General features: G+C 41.6%; 1 protein-coding gene across 1 annotated transcript in view; it reads left to right on the plus strand.

Annotated features, from left to right (window-relative positions):
• LOC138444253 (neurexin-3) overlaps window positions 1-12101 on the plus strand; it is an 819713-nt gene that overhangs the window by 622911 nt on the left and 184701 nt on the right. The window contains exons 11-12 of the mRNA XM_069597533.1: window positions 3311-3514; window positions 9560-9586. Of these exons, the coding sequence (XP_069453634.1) occupies window positions 3311-3514; window positions 9560-9586 (231 nt within the window). The remainder of the gene's footprint in view (window positions 1-3310; window positions 3515-9559; window positions 9587-12101) is intronic.

A 12101-nucleotide genomic window follows, 5' to 3' on the forward strand; every position in this document is an offset into this window, starting at 1 on the left:
TAACTACGCACTCACCTTATATTTATTCTCTGACACTATCAATATTGACATAAAGATGCATATTTTCTTACTGCGTATATCTAGAGGGATAAATTTGGCCATTAATTTTGGAATTATTTAAGTTGAATGCATCCAAACAACCATTTCATGGCTCACCAAATGCCTTCGCATCTTTTAAAAAGGAGTGTGCTTGAGTGTAGGTATTTATAATAGAAAGTCATAGTAGTAATTAATGGTGTTCATAATCATAAAGACATGCAGAGCATTGTGCATTGTAATGTATAACAAGATATCATTTAGAAATTTGTATCACTGGACTTCCCTGGCAGTCCAGGGGTTAAGACTGCAGTTCCGCCACAGGGGGCGCGGGTTTGATCTCTGGTGGGGAATTAAGATTCTGCATGCTGCAGTGTGTGATGAAAAAATATACTAGTTTCAGTGAACTTCTTTAAAAACAAACACAGAAATTTCTGTTTATGTAATTCTGTGTAGTCATAAATTACAACTTTAAATAATGGCATGTATGTATATATCTGTGCACACATGCACATATATGTGCAAATACACAAGAACACTACACTCTGACATGAAGCATTATAGATGTACTTTGGGTGCTAAGAAACACGGGCGTGCTTCTGGTATAACTCTCGAAATGTGGCAGAATCATCAAGTGTACAGCTGTGAGAATCAGACTGCCTGCATTTAACTTCTAGCTTTGCCATTTAGATGTTCAACCTGGTATCTATAAACTATAATAATAGTGTCTTCTTCGTGATGTGCTTGTGAGTATTAAATGCCATCTTAATGCATGTAAAGTCTTAGAAAGTGCAAGCAAATCATTTAAGTACTCAATAAATGTTAGAGATCATTATTGATCTTTTGATTCTGCTCTTTCAGGAGATAAAAGTTTCTTTCAAATCTGGAGTGTGTGTTAAATTTAGATTATACTTCTCATCTAGGAGCAAATCTTCAATATATGTTTTCATTTTGATGGTGTCTGTTACTGTCCCACCTTTATTTGTGACCCTTAGAGTTTGCAAATTGTAATATACAACAATTAGCGTGTCATGGTTTTTACCTGGGTGATGGTTGATTCCCAGGGATGACAGGTGTATTTATACTGTTTTTCATGCACCTTTTGTATGTTGTGTAAGGAAGGTTCGGGGTATGATGATGACACAGACTATTTTGAGACCCTTCCATGTGGTCTGCCTAGTCTCTCCAATCTGTTCCTGTTCCTTTTATACAGGAAGACAGAAGATGTTTATCTCTTTGTTCATCATTCATTTACTTCTCAGTATCTACCCAAATCTGTTGATTTCATTGTAATGTCAAAGCACCTTTGTATAACTATTCTCAAAATATGCTTGATGCTTCTGTTACAGTTTGCTATTTTCTGAGCATTCCCCCATTTCTTTCTTTTTAATATATGGAGACACTGTTTTGTCTACCTATCAAATCTGATGCCATCACTTTTCATTAAAAACTCCACCCATCTACCAAGACCAGTTTCAGACTCCTCCTGTGCTCGACTCACCTGCGTGCTATAGCCTCTGTCTTCTGAATGCACCTGGCTTTATTGATACACCTTTGATGGGTCATTTAGCCGTTTTTGAATTCTAGTTTGGTTATTTGTGTGCATCTGCCTTCAAGACAGAGATCGTGTTTGCCTCACCTTTTGTGCCCTCCATAGTGCCTGTGTGCTCCGTCGAGTCTGACTCTCTTGCGACCCCGAGGATTGTAGACTGCCAAACCCCTCTGTTCACAGGATTTTTCCAGGCAAGAATACTGGAGTGGGTTACCAGTTTCCTCTCAAGGGGACCCTGTGTGTAGGAAAGTAGCAAGTATTTAGCAACAGCAAATATTTAACAAGGATCGCTTCAATGCCAGGAACGGAGCTCAGTGATGCCAGGCTTCATGGGAGAGTGAGTGATGCTTTTGCCCTGTGTTCTGCAAACTTATTTGCTCAATGAATGATTCACAGATTCACATTTTGAACAATGTGATGCTACAGAACAGGCCCTGGACTTGCTATTGGATATACTGGATTAAAATCCAGACTATGTGACTTTGGGATGATAATACCCACCCCCCCTACCATGAGCTGTGGTTGTCTGTTTGAAAGTAAGAATAATAGACCCATCTTGTGCCATTAAGTGAGCTAACATATTGGAGGGGCTGGAGGGTTCATAACCAAAGTGTTTTTTGGATTGGCAAAAAGGTGAGCTGCTCCTTTTCTTATAAAGGTACTACTGGAATAAAAATGAAATGGCTGGTTTTCAAAGCTGTCCTTAGCTTTTGTTGTTGTTCTAGCCCTGGCTCTTATCAATCTTCTCTGAATGGGCCAAGCAGACTCTCCCAAGGCCTGGCCACTAGGGATGCTCTGAGGCCTGGCTATGCTGCTGTTCTTTCCTCTTCCCAGCAGCACTTGGCAAGTACGTGTTTATTTGCTGTGGTGCTTATAAACTGCTCCTCTCTCTGGTTCTTCATGAAGTACTCGCAGGACTCAAGTTTTGTTTAGTGTCTTGTTTGGCTTTGTCATATCTACAGTGTAAGAAAGAAAGTGAAGTCTCTCAGTCGTGTCTGACTGTTTGCAATCGCACGGACTGTAGCCCCGCCAGGCTCCTCTGTCCATGGGATTCTCCAGGCAAGAATACTGGAGTGGGTTGCCATTTCCTTCTCCAGTGGATCTTCCCAACCCAGGGATCGAACCCAGGTCTCCCACATTATGGGCAGATGCTTTACCATCTGGGCCACCAGGGAAGCCCAGAATTACAATTACTAGCATCTGTGAGGACATTTTCACTTCTGCAGAATTACTTCACATCCATTATTTCATTTGAGGCCATTGGCGAGTCGGTGAGCATGGTAGAGCAGGGACCGAGGCTACCAGATGTCCTTTGCAAAAGAGGAAATAGACCCTCAGCATTTAAGGGGCCTGCATCTAGCTTAAAAGTGGCAATGGAGATTGAGCAAATCAAGCCCTGTGTTAGTTGCTCAGCTGTGCCCGCCTCTTTGTGACCCATGGACTGCAGCCTGCCAGCCTCCTCTGTCCATGGGATTTTCCAGGCAAGGATACTGGAGTGGATTGCCATGTCCTTCTCCAGGGTATCTTCCCGATCCAGGGAGTGAACCTGGGTCTCCTGCAGTGCAGGCGGATTCTTTACCAACTGAGCTACCAGGGAAGCTCCCAAACACAAGCCACTTGTCTACAAAGTAGGTGCATCTCCATTCTACCCTGCTTACCCTGGAAGTGAAGGCAAACGCTGATATACTTCCTCCTAACCATCTCTTCATTTCTTCTCTGCAGAGGCATCCATCCTGAGCTACGATGGCAGCATGTACATGAAGATCCTCATGCCCATGGTCATGCACACCGAGGCAGAGGACGTGTCCTTCCGCTTCATGTCCCAGCGAGCTTACGGGCTGCTGGTGGCCACCACCTCCAGGGACTCTGCGGACACCCTGCGTTTGGAGCTCGATGGGGGGCGTGTCAAGCTCATGGTTAACTTAGGTATCGTATGAAGTACCCTCTGCCACTCCGTTTGGGCTTGTCTTCCCTTTCTTTTCCAATTTTCATTGGTTTGATTGAATTCTTTGTTTGTTTCTTGAAAGTTAGCTGCTTACCTCTTGTTTAATAGACCGAGGATAAAACCCAAGAGCAACAAATACCTTCTCCTTGTTTCTGCATGAGGTTTTTGATGTCAATTTCTGGTTTCTGACAGTGGTGGTATTTCTTTACTAGAAGTTTCGTTTTCTAAGTTTCCTTTCTTGGTTTTTTGGAATCGTTTAGCTTTGTGTAAAACACGCTACTTTGGTCCATCTTTTGATCAATCCATTCTCATTAAGTCCAGCTCCTTGGTCACCACTCAAAACAGTCAAAGTTAGAGAGCGGGGCCAGGGCAGGAAATGGAAGCAAAATGGGAGGGTGGTGTTGGAGGGAACAGAGCCACCTGAGTGGAATGGGAAATGCATTGTTTGAAGCTCCACAAGGACCAATCACATGGGAAGTTCTGGGGGCCTTGACAACACTATCTCCTTATACCTTCTCCTAGTAGGGAGGACAAGGCGCATTGTTTCTGTGGTCCCACTGGGGGAAAATTCTCTGAGTTTAGAGTCCGACACATTGAAGAACAGTGTGTCTCCCGATATGTATCTCCTTCTTCCTTCCAGACATTCCTACCCTCGTTCAGCAGCCCTTTTTATAAAGATGATTAAGTCAGACTGTTAACAGTTACTCTATTCTCATATAATCCATATCCAGTTTTCCTTCATGTTGAAAAATTGGCGATTTCAAATTGTAACTTTATTGAGAAAGGACCTCTTCTTCTACTGTAATTACTTATAGTAATACTTTGGAAATTCCTCTTTTTATGGCCTCACATTCTTTTGGGCTACTGACCTTGACTGAATTCTAATCAATACACTGTGGAAAGTGGGGACCTCTTGGTTTTTGCAAGGAAAAAAAAAAAACAATCTCTATTTCTGTTGATTCTACTCAGTAGAAAGTCAATGCCCTGCGTTGACACAGCTGAGTTCAAACTTTCTAAGCCTGTGATGGGTTTGAGGATGTAGAATATGTTTAGATACACAACTCCTTCCTAAAGATGTCGGTAGGATGGCTTGTCAGAGGCGTGAGGATGACATGGTGGACACGTGTAGCAGATACAAGATGGTCCAGAATCCTAGATGGCCTGCTGGGAAGGTGGGAACTCCAAACCTATCTTATCTGCTGTCAGGTAAATGGTTACACTTGAAAAGTGCCTCTACTACAATCCTAAAATTCTCTGGGACACAGAAGACTGTTTTGAGCAGTGGCTTGTTTAGTTGTATCTCCTTTTTTTTTTTTCCCCCAATTTGCAGCTTTTACAATACTATGCCCTTTTTCTTTTCCAACCACTTTTGATTTCTGTTGTCAGTGTGTCTCTTGGTTTTTCTTTTGTGTACGTGTGTGTTTGGTTATTTTGGGTTTTGTTTTGTTTTTCCTTTTGCTGGATCTTTGTGAGTGTTCTTGAGTTTCCAGTCCTCCCCACCATCAGCCATGGTAAATCAAAAGATGGTATTCAACCCTTCAAAGGCCCAAAGCCTGCGGCCCGCATAGCAAACAGCCTTGCGAACAGAGTGTACTGAGCAGCCTACAGGGCTGGCATCCCCCTGTCCCCTCCACCTTCCCCTCCCTGCACCATGCTCCTCACCTGAAACCACCCAACCTGACTGCATACCTGAAACCAACCACCAGGAGCCGGCTGTCAGCTTCTCTGAAAAACAGCAGAAAAAATTAAAACCTAGAGAAACCACCCCTCCCTGAACCCAAATGAAAACAAATATGACCTCCTACTTAGCTCCCAGAAAAGAGGACTTAGTGTCAATTTTTAACCATCTATTTTAAGGTAAGAGAGAGCCAGACACATAAGGAATATTCAGCCCTTTGGGATTCTAGGGAAATGCACATTGGCTTTAAGCAGATGGCTTTTTTTTTTTTCCATTTTAGATGTTGTTTTGTAAAATTTGAAGGCCAACTGTGAAAGGTCTCACATCTTAGAAGGAAAAATGGAAGTGGAGGGAGATAAAAGGGGATGATTCAGAAAGATGAACAGTTTCTCTCTCTCTCCCTTTCACACACACACACACACACACACACACACACACACACACACACAGAGTCATAAATTCCAGATGTATTCCTAGAAGCATTATTTTTCCATTTTAAACTCTCATGAAAATCTGGGCAATGTGCATTTTTCAAAGACTCTGCTCTAGCCTCCTGGCTCCTTCTGCACGTGATCAGTGTACCTCCCTCTAGTTTGAGGCATCGTGGGCAAAACAGAGAGAGTCTACCCTGGAAAGCACTGTGCTTCTCTAGAAACAGTGGTGACTTCCTCTGAAGGGTACAGTTCACCACAATGACTAGTTTCAATTACATAGCTTTCTTTCAACCATAAGTGGAAACTGAACTTAAATTCCTTGAAGTGTACGTACACACTCCATACTCAGGCTTTGTTTGAATGTTCTGTTGCCCTCCCTGCCCAGAGTGTACCCCTTCATAAATGCTTTCTTTCTCCCAGTCATGAATTCATGGTCCCCTTTTTTGATAGTAGTAAACATCTCCAAGCAGCGTGTTCATTTATGTACAAAATTCCCAGCACTATTTGTAGAGGATCCCTCCCTCCATTTAAGTTATGTCTCTTTTCTATCGCAGGCGCTAATGATATTCCCATTTATTTCAAATTGTTCACACATATAAGCTCATGATGTACATGTCTGTATTTTTCTGCTATAATATATCTTCTAAATGTCAAGGAGACTAGGCTTTTCCAAAGGTCTTTCTTTCTGAAGATGGCAGCTGTGGCAATAGCAGGCATGGACAGTGTCCAGCTAAACATAGCATATTTTTATAAAGCTGTGAGGTTGACTATTGACCAATCATAGTTTGATCTCTTAGTATTAAAAGCTATAATCACAATTTTAATATTATAGTATTTTTCAATTTTAGAAAACCTTATTTTAATCCCACAGTAAATTTGTGAGATAAATCAGTTAAATGTTTTTATGATTGCTTGCTAGACATGAAGCAAAGAAAGTAGGTCTCAGAGGTGGGACTACTGATGTTTCTAAACTACTTGATCATCCTGGGTTATCCATTACCTCCAAAGATCAATACTGTGGATCAATGATTTGACGGACTTAATGACCTCTGACTGGTTTCATGATGGTCACCTTTTACACATGTACACAAGGCATCTTTTGCCTGAGTGCTTGGTTTGAATGGAGCCAACAAGTCCATCAGCATTGGTGCAGCCTCATTCATGGGCCTGTAGAATCCTCAGCAAGATGCAGGCCTCCCTTCCTCAGTGGCGGAAGCTTGTAGACAGTGTCACACAGCTTGGTTACTTGCATTCAGGTTCTCCAGATGCTCTCTCTCTCTCTTTGGAAGCAGAGAAAGTAGGTCACAGTGGTGGGAGTACCCATGTTTATAAACTACTCAGTCATCATGGGTTATCTGTTACTCAGGCAGAGAGAGTACTACTGTCTACCGTATCCATCATTGAAGGCCCACAGCTCCTAGAAACAGTCATCTCTTCCTTGCTGAAACCAAAGCTCATCAATGTAGAAAATAACATTTCTCCTTTTCAACTAAAATGAAACAGAAACAGCCAAAACAGAATGAACATCATATACACACATCCACCTCCCTCAAATACATGCCAAGGTCAGGCAGAGAGAGAACTTAAGCTGTCAATGGAGCTCTAAATGAGATTGCCTTGCCAGGACAGTTCTTCTGACTCGTTTTTCATTAAAAAGTACATCCTCACTAGCAAGACCACTCTCTCAGACCCTATGAACAAGGGACTGGGGTAGATTCTTCTTCCCAAGCGTATGTTTCAAGTAAGGTAACAAAATCATTCTCCATTTCTCAACTGGACATACCCACCTGTTTGCTGTCTTGGAAGCTCCAAGTCCTCATGCTGATTTAAAGACGCCATTCAGTTCATGGGACCACGTGGATGAATCCAGGAAGATGAGCCCAACCCCACACCTCTGCCTAGATCAGGTCCTTGACAGAGAGGAGATCCTCAGCTGCACAGAAACCCAAGCAGAAAAGTTAAAGTTTAAAGTTTCTTCTCGTTTGAAGTTCTTGGGTGTGTTGCTTTAGGTTCCCTCTTGCCCTTTCTTTCTCTGGAGCGTGCCCACACACCTGCTTCTCCTCTTTCTTGCATCCACGAGGGAAGGGCATTTCTCCAGCAGCTGAGACCTTGCTTCTCCCCACCCTGCCCTCCCCTCCCCCTCCCCACCAGGGGCCTGGCCTCCTCTGTCCGGCGATCGTACCAGATGCTCCAGGGCTGTTTGCTCCCACTTTTCTGTTGCGGTTGACGACACATGACAAACCTAACCGCACGAAACCAAACCCAGGTTTTTCTCAAGAGATGTTCTGGGGAACAAACTAGCTTCCCGCCCCCACCTTCCGCAGAATGCTTGGGTGTTGTAAATTGCTCCTATCCGGATTCACGTAGTTTTATTCTGCCCCGTCACTCACCACCTGTTTCTTTCACACTGACTTGCTTAAAGTGATTTACTTTGGGACATTTAAAAGGTGGCATTATCTGTCCATAAGCCCTCCAAGACTACTGGGTTAACTTTAGCTAGAAGAAGAGCACAGTTTCTAGCTGTATTTTTTTTTCCCTGTAATTTTCTCTCTTTGATCATTTTCCTTTTACCTTTCAATATCTGGCTTTAAACACATTCTTATGGGAATTTTGATCATTGTAAAAAAAAAAAAACAAACAAACAGGTTCAGATGGGCAGCCTACTAACAATGCACCGGAGACACGTCTCTGACCATTCTGCCCATCACCTGCCCGTTAACTCTGTGCTTGACCTTCTGTGCCGTGTGTCCATGGCTGCAAACAGATAGTACTAAAAGGATAAATGCTCTGATCTCTGACCCCAAATACCTTTTCTGGTGACCAGAACTGGAAAAAAATAGCCATCTTGTCATTCCCTCTATTTCCCACCTCCCCCCCCCTTTTTTGTAAAGGGATTTTCTCTCTTCAAGATGCAGGGTCACAGGATGGTATAGGTCGGGTGTCAAAGGTGCCCAGGACCACCTCCCCATGCACCCAACTCGCCTTCTCCTCGAATGCTGTGGGCGCTTGATTCAGTCTGAGTATTCAGGCAGGAAGACGGAGATGGGCTCCATGAGGGGTTGGTCTGGGGGCCTTTGAAACCGCAGCAGAGACCCCAGTCAATTGGGCTAACGTCATACAACTCCTTGTACCCAGCACCTGGCCCCACCTCTCTAAAATCTGGGATGGGTGTTTGTGCGGTTAGCTGTTTGCAAGTGGCCATTTTATGACAGGAAATGACCAGGTGGTGTTAACCCTTTTCTTACATCTGAAGACAAAGGCAAGTCTGCCTATGTGAATTTCTATTGCATTTGGGGCCTGAATTAAAGAGGGTGGAGGGAGATGGGTTTTAGGAAAAGGGAAAGGGTTAAATACTGCCCTGAGAAACAAAATTTGAAAAAATGATACACTATGTCAGACTGGTGATATTATCTTTGGAATATTAAAACAAAAATTGTATTTTTGCTACTTTTAAAGAGCAATTTCAAGAAAAACCAATTATAGAGGGAAACAAAATATAACCTGCATTTGGTGGGGAAATTTTTGCAGTATTTTCCAAGTTTAACAAAAATAATATTTCAAAGTCTGTGTTTGAAATACTTTAATAATGATCAACAGGATTTTTGAAGGAAAAAAAAAAGCATACTTGGTGTCTATTGTGGATATATATGTATACCAGTATATATCTCTATACATATGTGTATATATATGTGTGTGTGTGTATATATATATGTATCCAATTTACAAAACAATATACTGTACATATACACCCACCCTTAAACTTGTGCCTACTGTATATATATATATATATATATAAAATGGCCACATTTCTTGCGTGTGTCTGTCCCCGGAAGGGTGGACTGATTGTTTTGGATGTCTGCAGCTGTTACCTTGAAGGATGCAATTTCATCTTTCATTTATTTTTCCCCATCTAGACTGTATCAGGATAAACTGTAACTCCAGTAAGTTTTCCCTCAAGTTTCATTTTGTTCTTTAAAAAAGAAAACTGACTTTATTTTATTCACTGTTTTATGAGCTGTTTTTCATTTGAATTATTTTATTTTTTTGATGATGGAGTTGGGGGGTACTGGGGTTGACAAGCTGAAGGGCTGGGGTGATGGTTTGGGCTGAGTGTGGCCTGAGATGTGGTTTCTGGATCAAGGCAGGTCCTTTCTTCTTTCCTTGCATTGGTTCTGTATGCAGAAAAGGAGGAAAGGGCACCTGGCTAATGAAATAGCCTGAAAATGAATTGAAATGGTAATTTGTTGTTTTGGGAAAATAACTCTCAGGGCTGGACAAAAAGTGTTAGAGCAACCATAATGCACTTCTCCACTACCGAAAACTTCAGAAAATAAAAGCAGGGCTCGTGACCCACAAGGTGGCTGCCAACTCTGACATTTCTTTCCTGGCATTTATTGCTATCGGGTTGAACTTTCTGTTTTGTTTTGTTTTTTATAGGAGGGTGGGCACAGCATTGCTCTTGGTAGTAATGCAACATATTAACCAAAGACTTGAGATGCGTTCCTTTTAACCAAAGACTTGAGATGCATTCTAGTTCTTCTGAATAAAGAATGGCAGATTATTATTTTTACCTTATCCTATTTAAACATTCCACCTCTTGAAGAAGGATGTTAATGAGGGACAGGCTGAACACTACTCACACATTTCTTCCTTTGTCTGAGAAATGCACATTAACTTGAGTCATGAAGTAGGAGAATAGAAGGAGAAAGAGGAAAGATGGATGTGAAGGAAAGATAGGACCAGTTGATAAAAGAAAGTAAGAAATATACTTTTGTGTCCTACAGCATGTTATATAGGTAAGGCAATTAAGTAATAATTAAGCAACTTGGGTAATTGGTTAGGGCGATTAGCTACAACAGGCAGACATAACATTTCAGTGTCTCAACAGAAAAGATTTCATTCTTGTTTGGTCAAAGTCTAATGCGAGTTGAGCAGGTCTCCTGGTCAGCTCTCTTCAAAGAAATAATTCAGGCATCTAAGATTCTTTCATGACTTGGGTTCAGCAACCTTGGGGTTCGTTCTTTACTTCCAGTTGTACCCATAGGGAAGAGAGAGAGAGCGAGCTTGGGTGGTTACGCAGTGTGTTTTATTGCTTTGCCTAAAAATGCCATACATCCCTTCTGTTCATATTTTGTGAGATGTAGCTCCATCTTAAAGAAAGTTGAGAAATACAGTCTCTGTGTGAAGCAGGAAGACAAAATTGGATTGATGAAGCATCTCACTTCAGTCGCTCAGTTGTGTCCAATTCTTTGTGACCCCGTGGACGATAGCACACCAAGCTTCCCTGTCTATCACTAACTCCTGGAGCTTGCTCAAACTCATGTCCATGGTGTCGGTGATGCCGACCCGACATCATCAACTCGAGGAAGTATCTAGTACATATAATTCTCAGTATTATCTCCTCATTTTTTGCTTCTTTCCTTGCTAGTTTGTTTCTGTAGGAACAAACTCAAAAAAAGGAAGTAGTCGTTTACATTTCATTTGCTTGTTTATTTCATCCTTTAAAAATTTTTAAAGGTGTTAGCTGGCTTAACCTTCTTTCTTGGGAGATACACTATTAAGATGACCAACTAATAAAGCCCAAATCCATTTCTTAGAGGCAAATATTCCATACAAATGAACAACAAAAAGAAATGTAAAAATAAAAAATCGATATAAACAACAACTTCTTAGAGTGCTTTCTGCTTGTCTTGGCATCACTTTCAGTTAATTTAAGCAATGTCCTATTTTTCTGTGTTTAAACATTTCTAATTAGCCAGAAATTTCTCATGATATTTAGATCATTACAAGTCTAATTGAAACATCCATTTTCTCCAAAGACTGGCATTTTCTCTCTAAGTAGCTTTATTGAGATATAATTTCTGTACCACAAAATTCATCCATTGTAAGCCTGCAATTCAGCAATTTTTTAAATTGGATTTCTAGGGTTGTCCAAGTATCACCATAGTCATATCTTTAGAACATTTCCAGCACCTCCCAAATTTGTCTTCTGTCCTTTTGCAGTTAATCCTTGTGCATTCCCATAGTCCTACACAGTTGCTGATGTGCTTTTGGCTCTATAATTCTGTCTTTCCTGGGCATTTTATATAAATTGAATCATACAGCATGCAGTCGTTTGTGTTTGGATTTCTTAAAAAATACAGTGTATCTATGAAAAGTTTAGTCTTTTCATTTTGCATTAGTTTCCAGAGGGAACTAAAATGAAAGCTGAGCATGAAGGTAGAACACCTCATCCAAAGCTGAAGCTGGCATCTTTGGGCTGCAGAGACTTATGTGCAGAGCAGAGAACCGAGGGAGCTAGTTGATCAGGGTATCAGGGCCTGCTTTTTGTGTTCTAGTCAAACTTTATCTTGCATTTAATTCCATATATTCCATCTCTTTAGCCATGGAGAGTCATCACAAGGAAAGTTCCTGGGTTCTTTCTCCTGGGAGGATGATGATTATTCTACAGATGGC

This window comes from Ovis canadensis, chromosome 7, assembly GCF_042477335.2.
Source record: "Ovis canadensis isolate MfBH-ARS-UI-01 breed Bighorn chromosome 7, ARS-UI_OviCan_v2, whole genome shotgun sequence".
NCBI lineage: Eukaryota > Metazoa > Chordata > Mammalia > Artiodactyla > Bovidae > Ovis > Ovis canadensis.